This window comes from Corvus hawaiiensis, chromosome 22 (assembly GCF_020740725.1).
Source record: "Corvus hawaiiensis isolate bCorHaw1 chromosome 22, bCorHaw1.pri.cur, whole genome shotgun sequence".
NCBI lineage: Eukaryota > Metazoa > Chordata > Aves > Passeriformes > Corvidae > Corvus > Corvus hawaiiensis.
The window spans coordinates 7,197,459-7,212,905 of NC_063234.1; the positions used below are offsets into that span (position 1 = coordinate 7,197,459).

Consider the following 15,447-nt stretch of genomic DNA (forward strand, 5'->3'; position numbering starts at 1 on the left):
GGTTAGAACAATCCATGGCAATTGTCCTTCTGCTTCCTTTCTCTTAAGGCCAGCTGTACAGAAAGTCAGCCTTCTGTACTTCTAGCTGTGCTCTTTCCAAGAGAAATCCCAAAGAAGGATCAGCTCCTGGGCAGTGCTGCCGTGGAGACAGCAGCACAGGACGAGGTGGGTGAGTGATGCCCGGGCTCACAGCCTCCAGAGTCCTTTTGGGGTATTTTCTTCACTGACGTGTCTTCGAGGGCTGAGGTGGCAAAGGTGGAAGCTGAATTTATTGTCCCTGGGGGCCGTGTGCAGCAAGTAATGGATCTGTGGCAGGGTTGCCTTGATGGCTTTGACTCGAGTGTGGAAGTTGATGCGCTCTCAGTCTTGGTGAAAGTTAAGCAGGTTCCTTTAGCAAGTACAAATTTCCTGCTGAGTGTTTAATTTGGATGTTTGCCTGGGTGTGTATAATATAAATTAGATGAAAAATCTAGCTGACTCAGGAAAATCAGATGCCTGGCATGACGTAGGGACAGAAAATGGTCCTCACAGAACAGACAGGCTCTCCAGGAGAGGGGGGGCTGCTCACAGCCACAGCTTTCTCCCTCTCTTCTCCCAGTAAGACTGGTATTGAAACAGCACTCATTCCCAAAAGTGAAAGCTTTCTTGAGGAGCAGAACCAAGTAATGCTGCCATGGAAGAATTAAAGTGAGAGTTCTTTATAGACACAGCAGTCATAACTTTGCTGGTTATTTTTTAAGGCTCTGTTTGCAATTAAAGATCTGGGAGGTGATCAGCTCTGCTTTCTCATCGCAGGGGAATACTGAAGTATTTTTAGTAGAATGTGCTATTTTTTAGAAAATCCCAGAGTGATGAATCTTAAGATGTATAAACGTAGGATTTTGAAATATTTGAACGCGGTTCAGGCCGTTGCTTCATGCAAGCTCCAGGCAAGTCCCAAATCTGCTTGCATGCCTTCAGTACTGAAGATGTATGAAGCTACAGAATTTACCCCCAGGCAAACTGCGCTGCTTGGGCTGCACAGACCATAAAGAACATGAGAATGTGACTGGAGCTTTTTGTATTTGGAGTCCAAGAGCCTGAGCGCTGTGCGGCATCACGGGGAGAGATAAAATAATTGGATGCAGATGGCCAGCTGAGCGTCTGGTGAGGGTGGAAGATGTTTTAAACAAAAAATCAGATCCAGTGAAAGCTGAAAAAGAAGGTGGTGGAAGCAGAAGTGCTTTGACAACCCTGTGGGCTCAAAGCTGAGTTTCTGACCGGCTTTTCTGCCTGGACTTGCTGACCTGTGGGATGAGCTTCCAGCCAGCAGCAGCCAGGCAGGTTTCTAACACAAGGATTATTGGCTAAAGAAAGGGGTTCTGGCTCTCTGAATAAATTTATGGTGCTTGAGAGCCAGTTTTTCCATTTGGTGAGTGGCTGTAAGCAGGAGCTTTTCCAGCTAGCAAGGATTACCTCTGGATATCTTGATGGTAATTGGAGATAGCAATTAATATATGTAAATTGTTAATGTTGCAGTGGGGATCCTGCAACACGCATATATCAAACCAGGAGTCCCGTGGAAAGGAAATATATACGGACAGACAGATTCTTGATAGCTGTTTCAGAGATGTTTATTTCTCCAGCCGCATGGCCGGAGCTCTGCCGAGGAACTGTTCCAGTCACGGGACCAAGGGTCCTTCTGCCCGCGCAGGGAACACAAACCAACCAATGGGAACGAGGCTGAGCAGGGACAGGGAAACCCCGTGTCTGTGCCCTCAGGGCCCCTCTCCCAGGGCTCCATGGCAGGGGAGGGACCCCAACAGTTAATGTGATGCTTGGCTTAGAGCTAGCAACCCCACTTCCTGGCATGAGATTGGAAAAGGGAATTTCAGCTGTGGCCTCATATCACTTATTCTTCCTATTTTTAAGCCTTTTTGTCTTCCAAGCTCTTGCCACTGCACTGCTGGTGTTAGAGACCCTTAAAATATCTGTTTCAATGTCATTTGAAGGGAGTGTGTGTGAGGATGAATCCTAGTTGGAAACCTACCTGATCTCTTTAAAGGATGGAGGGGAAGGCTGAGATAGAGAAATACCACTGGAGAGAGTATGTCCTGCATATCCCTGAATTGTTGCTGGATATCTCCAACCCCAGCTGGAGTCTGACCCAAACAGTCAGGACTTCCCAAGGTATTGATACTCTGTGATGGCTCCTGGGACTGGGGACTGGTAATGAGATACAGGAGCCCTCACCTGCAGGTCACCAGTCACAGTCCAGGGCACTCTGGCTGTGCCTGCCAGATGGCTGCCTTTTGTTTCTCAGAATGGGAATCCAGCAAAAGCCCTATTTTATCCAGCAAGGCACAGGAAGAAAGCCAAGGATCCTGTTTTATGAATGGTTGTCACCTTTTTAAATGTAATTCCTGGAGCAGAATTAAAACTTTCTGTAATTAATGTGGCGTTCCTGCTATGACACAGTTAGCTAGACAAACCTGGATTTGCAACCTTGTTAACATCTGTCTTTTTGCAGAAAAGCTCATTTGGTTTAATTTTGGTTTTGCCAATTCTTGCAGCGTTGGAATTCAGTGCAAATACATGAATAATGCTGAGCTGTTTCCACTATCAATTATATCTGAACACAAAAGTCCATTTAAGTGTCATTTAATAAACAAAGCTTGATGATTGTGTGGCCTTTGGACATGTGGTGGATCGAATTAAGGTTTAGCACTGTGTGGATTTGTGGGAGTGACTTTATTGGTGGTTTTAGGCCCGTGATGAGCAGAGCCAGGCTTCCTTCTTGAGTTTCCACAACATCCGCTAGGCCGTGGCTGCCTTCTGCAGGAACAGGAAGTTCTGAGGCCGTGCAGTGACTCAGAAACATTATTCTGATGTTTTATTAGATGAAATGAGCTGGAGCTGTGCCAGAAGGGTTGTTTTGTGAGAGGGTCAGAGAGCTTCCAGGGGCTCTTCTTTGTGTTTGAGTGGTTTCCCCAAGCCATGGGAGCAGTGCTTCTGTCCTCCTTTAATGTTAAAAGTTCACATGTGGTTAAAATACTCACCTTCCTGGTGGGATGGGCTTTTAATTAAAAACTGCTCTCATCACATGCATCTTCAGATACCTGCACCTTGCAGATGCAGATTCAAAACACAGATGGATCTGAATGGCTCCTTGGCTAATTGAAGTTCATCTTCCCAGAATTGTAGAAATGTTGGGGTTGGAAGGGTCCTTAAAGAGCACCCAGTCCATGGGCAGGGACACCTTCCACTGTCCCAGGCTGCTCCAAGCCCTGTCCACCCTGGCCTTGGACACTTCCAGGGATCCAGGGGCAGCCACAGCTTCTCTGGGAATGCTGTTCCAGGGCCTCCCCACCCTCACAGAAAATAATTTCTTTCTAATTTCCAAAGTAAACTTAATCTCTTTCACTTTGAAGCCATTCCCCCTTGTTCCTTCTGCTTCTTTAAGGAAAAAACATACCATCTTTAACTTTGCTGCATTTAGCATAGTTTTCCAGTGTGTAAGGTTCCTGTGGAGGTCAGTAACACTGACCTCTGAATAAACATGGGAAAAGACTATTTCCAAGGACTGTTACACCAGGAGTGTTGCTGTTTCAGTGGTAGATGTGGTACATTTCAGTCAAGGCTGTAGAAGAAAACAGCCACCTGGGTGTACTCAACTTAAGTGGCTACTGAGCCAAGATATTGGCTGTCCTGAGTGTGTGAAGTGCAGAATTTGATACAATTTAGTGTGATCAAAGCAAGGATGGGAAGTGTGTGTCATACATGGGGGAACTGAGATATAATTCCTCTTTCCTCTATGGATTTCTTTTTAGATACTTGTTTCATCGTATTTTAAAAAATAATCTGGTAGCAATTGTGTAATTGCTAATAAGCTCCTTGAACCAAGAAGTGAGTCCAGAAGGAGTGGCTGAGCTTAGCTACTCCAAAAAGGGTACGGTTTCCACTTTGGCACAAGTGATTATTTGTCTTGATAGCAGAGCAGTTGCCTTAATTAAAACACTGTCCACATACCTGGGCAGCTCTGCAGGAGAATTTAGTTACACGGGACAACAGGATCCTTGTTCGACACGTTTCCCTCGCTTTCTCATTCAGGTTTTCTTTCCTCTGCACTACACATCCATTGTATATCTCCTTGGAAGAAAATATCCCCCAAACACCGTGCCCTGCTCCTTCTGAATGATGCTGCTGTTCTTCCAGGCTGAGCCCCAGATACCGTTTTTTCTCTTATCAATTTGCATTGAGGGTGGTCTCACTTCCTGAGTACCCAGAGCCACCAGAAGAGATGACTGAGAGCTGATGGGAGGGAACAAGGGTGCATTAGGGCCAGGTGACATTAATGCTGGCCTTTAGCTGAAGATACAAGGTGCAGATTGTGTTCTGCATGTGACCTTCCAGTGCCTAGAGTGGGAAAAACTTGTGTCAGAACAGAGATGGGAGCCCAGTCTTTGCTTATCCAAGAACCTCATCCCCCAGTGTTTGCATCACAGTGACATTTATTTATAGTGCGGTGAGGAATGGAACAAAATCACTGCCTTGGCGTTGCAGTTTGGCCTGAGGAGTTGGTTAATTCTTGTGGTTCTAAATTTAAGTCAAAATTCCCCATGGAATAGCTGCTGTGGATAAGTGCTCAGGCACCTGAGTGAATTTTGGCTCTTCAGTTAACACACAACAAGCTTAATAAGAAAACTTAACAACGCAAATCTGAGGCTGAAAACTCAGAGGATCAGTTGCCTTCCAGACAAGAGTTGTCTCTGCTGGGATCAGAAGATAAACTGAATCCTGCAAGAGTCTGAACGTGCACAGCAGTAATTTAAATGTTTTAGTAAGATTTAATACTTGACATGGAGAAGAATCCAAAGGACCTAAATTCAGAAGGAATCATCATCTCATGAACGTAAAGCTGAAGTGTTTAAAGCTGCAAATTCCCTTGCTCAAGTTACTGCCTTTGCCTTGTAAGCAGTTTTCAAGAGTAGAAGAGGAAGGGCAGTGTGCATAAATTGTGAGTTCATTCTTGGGAAGTACAGTTGATGTAATAAATGGTATAAAAATTATGTTCTCGGAGTAACTGTGCCACACTTGGGTGCTTTTCCAATAACTAGAATTACACGAGTAGTTCCATCAGCTGGAATATCTGTTCTTTTTATAAATACTGTAGAAATTTTCTAGTATTTCCAGACTAGATGAGTGGCTTTTTTTCTGTTTTATTCTGACAGAAGAGAAGGGGAAAAGAATAGATTGCCTGAAGTCCTGTGGAGTGTCTGTACCAAGGAGACAGGGGATATACAGCTTGTTTTACAGTGGGGGGTTACAGTACAGTGCAGTATTATATTCTGGTACATGTGTGATATAATGCAGTCACTGTTATGGCTGTAGGAATAACCACAGCCCTTAGAAATTGGGAAAGTGACCCTGCTCATGAATGTTTGTTACCAAGTCATCCACAGATAAGTTCAGTTCAGTAGATTATATCTTAAAAAAACCAATGGGTTACAGGTTCCTGCTAGTCAATATGGGATTGTGCTCTGAGCCCTACAGAAACCCCACACCAGGCATGTGCTGTTCTTGAAAGAAAGTTAAACCTCAAAGTTACTTGTGTGAGGTTTTTTATAAGGGTTATAAATTCAGCTTTTCTGCAGGGGAATGAACTCTCCTTCAGGTTTGGGGTTTCTTGTGAAAACGCTTTGTGTGGATATTTGGGGTTGAAGGATTGCACAGCGAGGCCTCTCGTGCTCCCTTACCACATGTGTAGTGTAGGGCTGTTCCCAAAGAAACAGAGTGGAAACAGAGGCTGGGAAAAAGCCACTTCCCCCCCGATTGTGTGCATCACTGTTACTCATCCTGAAGGCAGGTCGGAGCGAGGAGCCTGTTCCTGGACATTTCTCTCTGTGCTGATGGGCTCCTGGGCAAGGAGCAGCTGAGGGGAGGGGAGGGATGTGTTCCACTGCTCACCCTCAGGATGGAGCTCCCGCTGCTGGGCTGCTCTGGGCTGCCTGTGCTGTATGTGAAGGTGAAGCAGTCACACGGAATTGCTGTCAGTCTGAAGAGTCAGCCCAAAGTTAATGGTTAATGGGGACGAGAAGGAAGGGACAGAGGGGAACCAGATGTGCTCACAGACACAGGTACATCACTTCACCTGACTTGTGCCACGACACTGCTGCTTTGGATCAGCTCCAGGAAGCATTTGGGTTGTCTGGTCTCAGGAAAAGGAAGGATTTCCCTAAGAGCTGCAGCTGCTTATCCCCTTCTGTTTACCCAGGGAATGTGTTGTGGCTTTGAGGCCTCTTCAGCCATGTCTGCAGGTAACAAAGGATGACCGCCCATGAGAGCCCCAAGCTGGGTTAAATCCTGAACTGCCCTGCTCTTGATCTGGGCTCTGCAGTTCTCGCTCACGGCCACATTACAGTCTGTAGAGACCAAAATAAAAACACTCAAACGAATATTTGGGCTTTTTCAGCACTTTACCAACCATGTCTTGGTTTGCCTCTGATTTTTTGTGTGTTTAAGGGTTGATTGTGTGGGTCAGGTGTTGCATCACTTACTGGTCTCATCTTAGAGCCATGGAATGGTTTGGGTTGGAGGGACCTTAAGGCCCATCCAGTTCCCCACCCCCCCCCCATGGGCAGGGACACCTTCCACTATCCCAGGCTGCTCCAAGCCCTGTCCAGCCTGGCCTGGGACACTTGCAGGGATGAGGCAGCCACAGTTTGTTTTGTCATTTCCATTTAGGATTTTTTTTTTTTTTGCTCTTTCATAGTCACACTGGTTTATGTGTGTCCCTGCTCACTCTGACTGTCATCCTCTGTATGTTACTGCCTTGGACTTGGGATTAGGAATGTTTTTGTTTCAGGCAGTTTTGATTTCTTCTGTCCCATCTGGTGCATTAAAATAGTTTCGGGGCTGTTGCATTCCAAATTTGTTTTTTCTCCTCTAGGCTTCTTTCCTTTGAAATGATGCTAATCCATTCACTGAATCAGTGGCTTGAAGAAAAGAAAGCACATTTCCATGTTTTCTTTATTCCTCCCTTCCCTTTTCATTTCTGAGGAGTTGTGAATTCATCACTTCGTGATTAATTTTGCCCTTGATTGCCTTCTGTCCTCATGTTCTCAGTCAGGTTTTTGTCTCTATGATGCAGAGTGAAATGTAGAAGAGATTCCACATCGCTTCTTTCTTTCTTGTTTTATTAGCACGTTGTTACCAATCTATTCAAGAACTTGCCAGTTGTCCTGTGATCCTGTTGTGTTGTTGGGAAAGCACATTTTGCTTTAGTCCATTTCTCTTGCAGTGAATTCTGGAATGTCATTCCATCAGGGAACACATGATGCCCTGATTGTTTAATGACAACAACTGCAGGAATCATTGTTGATGGTCCCCAGGATGGACTGGGGCACAGGGCTGCACCTTACCTGAGGTGTGTGCAGGGGAGATGGAGTCTCATCTCTCTGCAGGACATCACAGCCCCTCTGCCACATTGGAAGCAGAGGTTGTCTTTCTCCATGTGCAGGGCAGGGAGGCAGTTGGGGTCCTGGATCCGAGGAAAGCTACGGAGGACGCAGGAGGTGTGTTGGGTTTGACGTGTGAACGCACAAGGACGCGTTTATTCTCATTAGCCAGCGTGGCCGTGCTTGGCCACCTGCCTGGAAACTGCTCTGAACTTGACCCAGAGTGGGAGCTTGGGAAAGCTCACTCCAGCGTGTGGATGGCAGATTCCTCGTTCCCACTCCACTGTAAATATTTACCTTGATCCATCAGCCCTGGACATCGCTTCCCTGGGCAGCCTTGGCACGGAGCGAACATGGAGTGTGTGTGTATGGAAGTGTGCTGGACCACCCCAGTGGTTTGGTGATTAAATCTGGAATTATTGGAGGTGGGAGCATAGGGGTGTGTTGTAACTGAAGTGATTTCTCAAAGCGTTTTGGCTTTGGGACAGATGTGGGCTGTTAATAACAAAATCTGTTCTTAGGGGTGCCAGTGCCTTTTAACCTGAACGTGTTGCCCTCTCTCCCCTCCCTGTTGTCCCCTCCCACCCCGCAGGTCCCGAGCCTGTGTGAAGATCTCCTCTCCTCTGTGGATCAGCCCTTGAAGATTGCACGAGACAAGGTGGTAGGGAAAGATTATCTATTGTGTGACTACAACAGAGATGGGGACTCGTACAGGTGAGTTCCCAGCCAGAGCAGGGGGCTGGCTGGTGCTCTTTAAATGACCCATGTGCAGCTATTGCAGGCCCTTCTCCCTCTTCAGTCAAACAATTATCAGTCATTTAAAGATTTAGAGCCCAAAACGTGCTGTTGTTATCTTGCTAAAGGGGGATGACTGATGTATTTCTCTTTGTTTTCTGTATTCTGGATTAAAACCAGTCAGATCTCTTGCAGAAATGGCCCTAACAGGAAGTTAGACCACTGCAAGGTTAGAAAACCTCTGGAATGGATAGTGACAGAAAAGAGATGATGCAAGCAGTGGATTTAAACAAAATCATCTTCTGCTTGTACAAAACGGGGTGGGTTTGCCAGCTGGGAAAGGCTCTTTCACTCATGTTTTGCAAGGAATTGACTGATTTTGGACTCAGTGTCCTTAGTTCTGTTTGAAAATCTTGGCCTGAGTTTGTACCAAAGAAAAGGAATCCCTGTCTACCAAAATGGCCAATTTATTCTGAGGCCTGTAGACAAAAAGAATGAAAATATTTGAACCCTATAAGCTATGTGTAATTACAATATAATTAATTTTGGAGTAGAAGGGGCTGTAATACTGGAATGGTACAAACAGGTTTCAGAGTTTTGGCTGCCACTTTGAACACAGTCTCTCTTTTAATGTTTTTCCCTCTACCTTGCCATTAGGATGATGATTTTTAAGTTATGTTTAAATTATCCCCTCCCTTTCTCACGTTGCCTGACTTTCCTTAATGGCTGTAGTGACAGTGGCATAGTTCCAGATACTTAATTTAAGAATCACGAGCTTACAGTCCAGAAACCTTTGGGACTCTTGCAGCACTTTTATTCTTTCCCTAAATGAAGGGTGCTGGGCTCTGAGGTAACGACCCTATTCATCTCCTGCACTGAGTGAGCAGCTCAGCCATCCTGCTGCTTCTGGGGATGATTCTGAGGCTTCCACCTGTCTCCACCAGCTTCAGTGTCATAATTTACATTTTAGTGCTTGGAACTATCTCCAGTAAGAATCTCACTTTGTGCAGGTTTGATGTAGTGTTTTACATTCATCTGGCCAGAATGCTTCAAGAATTGTGTTTCAAAGTGGAATTTCAGAAAATATTTTTTAACAAATGGTTTTTCTTTGGCTCAGGCATCACTGCAGAAGCAGGTGATGTAATGATTTGAGATGAATTGGTTCAGTTGCTCTGAGTTGCAGGAAAGGTCCCTGTCTAAGCTGGAGCACATCTGTGTGTAGATGATTTACACAGAGAACATGCTGAGGTTCATTTTGTCCTAGAAACAGGAGATGGAGAATGAGAGTGGATGCAGAGTTTGACAGTGCCTCTGGACTGTGGCTGAGTGTAAATCCTAATGAGTTGTTTAAAATACAACCTATTGCAGAGGGCCAGCAAGTGAGCAGGACCCGAAGGTGGAGCGTCACTCACGTTCTTGAGGGTACTGAACTCGTGTTTGGAAACTGTTTCAACCTTCTACAGAAGAGCCTGGTGCCTTCTAAAAGCATTTTGCATTAATTTTGTGTGCCCCAGCTGGTCAGATCTACATTAGCAGCTACATGCATTTAATCAGTTCTGAATTAGTAGATAAAATAGGGGTTTAGAGCTTCTGCCCCCCCACGAGATGTCCCCACACAGCTGCAGCCCCTCTGGCACATGCAGGAGGAGGGATTAAATCCTGAATTTCTTGTGGATCTTTCAAGAGATGCTTTCTCCCTGAAGTTGTGATGTTTCTTACAGCCCCTGTGCATCCTACGGAGGCTGTTGACATGGACATCAATCATCAGGGACACAGGGAACTGGAAAAGGCACTGGTTAGACAGTAATGGGACATTGTGCAATCACAAATAACGCCCTGTGTTTAATTAGGGCACACGACAGCCCTTCCTCTAGGGTCAGTGTCACACTTGTGTCTCTTTCTGAGAAGGTGTTAAACAGTTACAAGGAAGGAGGAGGAATTCGGTTTGTAAAATCACTTTGAAATTTTCAGGACTTATTAAGTAATGAGGTTTCAGAAAAGCTCTTTCATTTGTTCCTCTAGAACAGGCACCATGTGTTAATTGCTGGCATGAAAGAGTCCTGTTCCTAAGGCTTTTGATTCAGGCATTCTGGATTGAAGTGATTCTTCCTTCTGGAATTGATTGGTCCCAGCTCTGATTCATGAAGTAAATTCTTTCCTTCAGTGCACAGCAGAAGCCTTTGAAACCCCAGCAGCACTGCCCTGTGCATGTTAATCCCATTCTGTGCCTGTGTCCAGACACTCCTTCGTACCTCATAAAATCTGCAGTTGTTACTGGGAAGTGGCTCTTACACTAATTTAATCAATTAGGCCAAGATCTAGGAGGAGTTCACTGGGCTTTTAAAAGCTTTTGATATTTCCACAGCCATTTTTCAGAACCACATGCTTGATTAGAAGTCCCAGGGAATCCTATTCCCTGCCTGCAACGTGCTGCATCCCCAATCCCTGCACGCTCCAAGCTAAACACGTTTTCTTCGTATTGGACAGGTTGTTAATTGCATTTCTTTTAACACTAATCCAGGGATTTCAGAGCATTCCGTGGGCAACTGAGCCTCATTCTCCAGCAGGAAAGGTGTGGGGCTGGGTAGTCAGACTTTCCCACTGGGAATCCAGTTTTATAGGCTTGGGTTTTTTGAGTGGCTTTACAATTTGACTGGGAATTTGCCTGGAAAAAAGGCTGCTGTGGGAAGTGACTATCCTAAGGCTTAGCCCATCACAGTTTAGTCTTTCCTTATATTTAGACAGACTTGGTTTGGTCCATGTCGAACATGGATCAGACTAGAAGGTGGATTTTTGGAGTCGCCTTGGATCTTCATAAATAGATAATTTAAATTTTCTTCATATTATCAAATCCTGCTTGTGAGAGTCTCACAGGCACTTCTGAGTGTGCTCCTGGAATAACAAAGGTTTGTGAAGGTATCAAACAGTCATGGACTCCACATTGTGAAGGCAGAGCTTTTATTAATTATTTTTTTTTAATATTAGACTTCAAGGTCCCTGACTTTGTCCATACATTTCCACTCAAAGTGTGTTTGATCACTCTGTTAAATGGAATCCTTATGGGGAGTTTGGGGCCAACAACACTGAAACCTGTTAGCTGAAACACAAACCATCCTCTTTTGGGGAAATTAGAGGTCTGACTTTTGAAATTTAAGTGCTTGTCCATCTGTCTTTCTTCAAATAGCCTCCAGTTAAGTGTTTAAATGTGTTGTGAGTGCATTTCCACAAAAGTAAAAAATACAGGGCTGTGTTAGGAGGTTTTTTTGTTGATAAAGCTGCTGCTGGCTCCAACTGGAATGGGATGAAAATGCTGCAAGCTGCTGGCTGGAAGGATGTGTTCTGGGCTGCCCCTCAATCCCATTCCTGCAGCCAGTGGAAGAGGTTTGGTGTTTGCACTGAGAGCATCTCACAAAGGTTCTGCAGGAGTTCTCTGCTCACAGTCTGCAGTAGCTGAGCCATTTGGGAGCACCAGGGGGATTTTTATGTGAATCTCTCCCAGATTTCAGAGATTTTAGGTGAAGGAGTAAAGAAAGAGTTGAGAAGGGATCTCATCCCTGCCTGTCCCTGGCTGCAGGGAGGGCTCCAAGCAGGGCCCAGGCTCTGCTCCCTGGGGCCCAGCAACGGCACCAGAGGAACGGGCAGGAACTGACCCCAGGAAGGCCCACCTAAACATAAGGAAGAACTTCTTTACACACTTTGGGACACATTGCCCAGAGGGGGTGTGGAATCTTCCTCACTGGAGATACTGCAGACCCATCCAGATACAATCCTGTGTGCTGTGCTCTGGGCTGACCCTGCTGGAGCAGGGAGGTGGCACCAGATGAGCCACTGTGAGCCCTTCCAGCCTGACCCAGTCTGGGGTCCTGTGGCTCTTGACTCTCCTCCAAAGCAACCACATTTTAAGCAGCTATTTAAAATCACAAAATCCCAGAATCACTGAGGTTGGAAAAACCCTCCCAGGCCATCGAGTCCCAGCTGTGCCCGATCCCCACCTTGTCCCCAGCCCAGAGCACTGAGTGCCACCTCCAGCCCTTCCTGGGACACCTCCAGGGATGGGCACTCCAAACCTCCCTGGGCAGCCCCTGCCAAGGCCTGACCACCCTTTCCATGAGGAAATTCCTGCTGGTGTCCAACCTGAGCCTCCCCTGGCCCAGCCTGAGGCCGTTCCCTCTCCTCCTGTCCCTGTTCCCTGGCAGCAGAGCCCGACCCCGCCGGCTGCCCCCTCCTGTCAGGGAGTTGTGCAGAGCCACAAGGTCCCCCCTGAGCCTCCTTTGCTCCAGGCTGAGCCCCTTTCCAGCTCCCTCAGCTGCTTCTGGAGCTCCAGCCCCTTCACCAGCTCCATTCCCATCTCCGGACACGCTCCAGCCCCTCCACGTCCTTCCTGGATGGGGGGCTCAGGACTGGACACAGCCCTGAGGTGAACCACGACCTGAAAACATCTCCTGGGTGGATGTGACACAACAACTCCACTTTTCCTGGTCTCTCCTGTCAGGTGTGGTCAGGAGGAGTAATGGAGCAAAGCAGAGCCTGGGCTTTGTGCTTTGCATCAAACAGGTGTCAGACCCTGCTGCCTTGCTGAGAAATGAGTGACAAAGGGCTGCTGAGGAAGAGCCTTTCCCTATGGCCAGCACTGGGACCTGGTGCTGCAACCAGGGGCTGGGAAGAGTGAGTGGGGAAAGGGGAGAGAAAGGGTAGAGGTGCTTTTCTTTGAGCCAGCAGTGATATGTGCGAGTTGGTTACTCAAGGGGAAATGAGAAACAAAATGCAGCTTTCCAGAATGGGAGTTATAAAAGCCTTAAGCAGATGGGCGAAGGGTTCCATTAATCTTTTAATACCAAATCTTTCATTAAGAGAACAAAAATCTCTTCCACACCTGCAGAAATTGTAGTAAAACCTGCAGCTTTACAAACCCTGTTAAATCCTTCAAACTGTTCAAAGGGTCCCCTAATGTTATGCTAAAGGTAGAGTTTATTTCAAAACAGAGGAGTGGAGGAAAATGTGGGCCTTACTCATAGCCAGCAGTGTTTGGCTCAGGTAGTGTCAGATCCCAAATAAACTACACAATCGATTTGTATTTGCATGAAAACAATTTTAAATATTTAATGTGCAACAGCTGAAGCCTTGGTTTTGAATATATAAGAAGGAACAGATTGAAACCCAAGAGATAGTTTTTTAATATAGAAAAACCTGAAGCCAGGGTGTGACCCCCAGGTGAGTTCTGAGGGCTCAGTGTCCTCTTTTTGCCAACGTTTGAAATGGCTGTGGAGGGTGCAGTTCTTACAGATTGCTCTGGGCACCTCTCGGGGTTTTTGGGAATTCAGCATCTGTGGATGTGGTCAGACCCACCAATATTAAACTTTTCAGAGCTGTGGTGGAATATCCTGAGCTGGAAGGGACCTACAAGGATCATCCAGGCCAGCTCCTGGCCCTGCACAGACACCCCAGCAATGCCACCCTGTGCCTGAGAGCATTGTCCAAACACTCCTGGAGCTCTGGCAGCCTCAGGGCCATGAGCAGGCTTTGTCTTGTTGTCTGTGTGTTTTTCTTGTCCCCTCGCCTGACTGTCCCTTTCCTTGTCTCCCTGGCAGGTCACCGTGGAGCAACAAGTACGACCCTCCCCTGGAGGACGGTGCCATGCCCTCGGCTCGCCTGCGCAAGCTGGAGGTGGAAGCCAACAATGCCTTCGACCAGTACAGAGACTTGTATGTCAGTCCTCCCCTCAGAGGCCTGTCTGTCTGTCTGTCTGTGTGTCTGGGTGTCCCCTGGGGCAGGTGTGCAGTGTGCACACGGGGTCTGGCGGGGGGAGGCAGCGCTGACCCGCTGGGCTTTGTGATGCCAGACGTGATCAGATCTGTCAGCTGGTGCCAAAGGCAGGTGCTGAGGTGCTTTCCCACCTCCCTCCCCCTTTAACAGATTGATGGTGTCTCTGTCCTGGCATGACCTGGCTTCTCTTTGATCTTTAAGTTCAGTCTTAAACCATCTGCATTTTCCATTCCCTCAAGGCTGTACTCTTAAAAAATCTCTGTGTACAGCAGCGGCTCTCACATCTTCCAGTAAAACAACAGGCCCTGAGCACTGAAATGCAGCAGTTGGACAGGGATTAATGCACTTCTGCTGCAGGATGCTTGTTTTAGGCCCTGTCTCATTGAAGAGGTGTAAAACAAAGGAATTAATAAAGCACATGTGAGATAAATGTAGATTAGGCAGTGGCTTTTTAAAGCTGCAATAGGAACTGTCTGTCTGGGTGTCCCACCAGTTGAACAGTTTTTCTATAAACTGGGGCTGTACTGGTCCTGCACTGCACTTACATCTGAATCCTTGGGATATGATCAGGTTCTCTGGTCTCCTAAGCAGTGCTGGGGTGGAAACTGATGGTAAAACTATGCAGCAGGTGAATGTTGCAGAGCAAGGTGAACCAGTAAGTGTGTCCACTACTGGGATGCTTTCTAATGGAGATGGCTAAAGACCATGAGAAAAGTGAACAAACTTCATTGCTGCTTGATGTTGCCCAAAAAGGGAGATAAAACACAGCCTTAGATGTAGTTCATCATCTTACAGCACTGACAGAAGCACATTAAAAGGAACTTTCCTTGCTGGATTCTGTGGCTGGGTGTAAATGTAGCCTGTCCAAATGTGTAAGCATCACACTTCTGTTACAGGTATCAAATTTTAACTTCTTTTCACGCATTATTTTCATAGCCCTCCAACTTCTCTTGTAAGTAACAGTTGTTACTGGTGTCTGAACTGACTGGAAGAAAGGAATTTTGCATATTCAGCAAAGCCAAGTTTGCAGTTACTCCCCAGATGCAAAGCAGACCAGGACCAATAAGATTTTTAATACCCTGAGACGAAAATGAGGAGGTTTATGGAACCAAGGTTGTCTTTTTAAATCCCTCTCTGCTCAGATGACCATGAAGTCATGGCTGGATACAATAACTTCTTTTAAACAGCTTGAATTTGCTGGAAGGAAAGCACAGGGCAGGATTCTCTGACTGAGGTGAATCTGCTGAGCCCTGCTCAGCTTGGGGTACAGCAGTACCTTTATGTAACAATCCTCATGTATTGTGTGGAAGGAAAAGGGGAGATTGTTCCAAATTCCATCTTTCTGTTTGTCAGGGCAAGTTTTAGGGGCAGGACTTGGTCAGAGAGGATCCAGGAGGGATCGCTCTGGTGTCGCAGCCAGGGAGGACAGGTCACACTGGATGAGCACAGGTGCCAGCACAGAGCACTTCAGTGCCTGTTGTGATCCCAAAAGTGGGGGAGGAGAAGAGGACAC

The 15,447-nt window shown here is 46.5% G+C and overlaps 1 protein-coding gene across 2 annotated transcripts in view; it reads left to right on the plus strand.

Moving 5' to 3' along the window:
- CAPZB (capping actin protein of muscle Z-line subunit beta) overlaps positions 1–15,447 on the plus strand; it is a 57,060-nt gene that overhangs the window by 18,357 nt on the left and 23,256 nt on the right. For both annotated transcript variants that reach the window (XM_048326195.1, XM_048326196.1), the window contains exons 3-4: positions 8,029–8,150; positions 13,760–13,873. In XM_048326195.1, the coding sequence (XP_048182152.1) occupies positions 8,029–8,150; positions 13,760–13,873 (236 nt within the window). The remainder of the gene's footprint in view (positions 1–8,028; positions 8,151–13,759; positions 13,874–15,447) is intronic.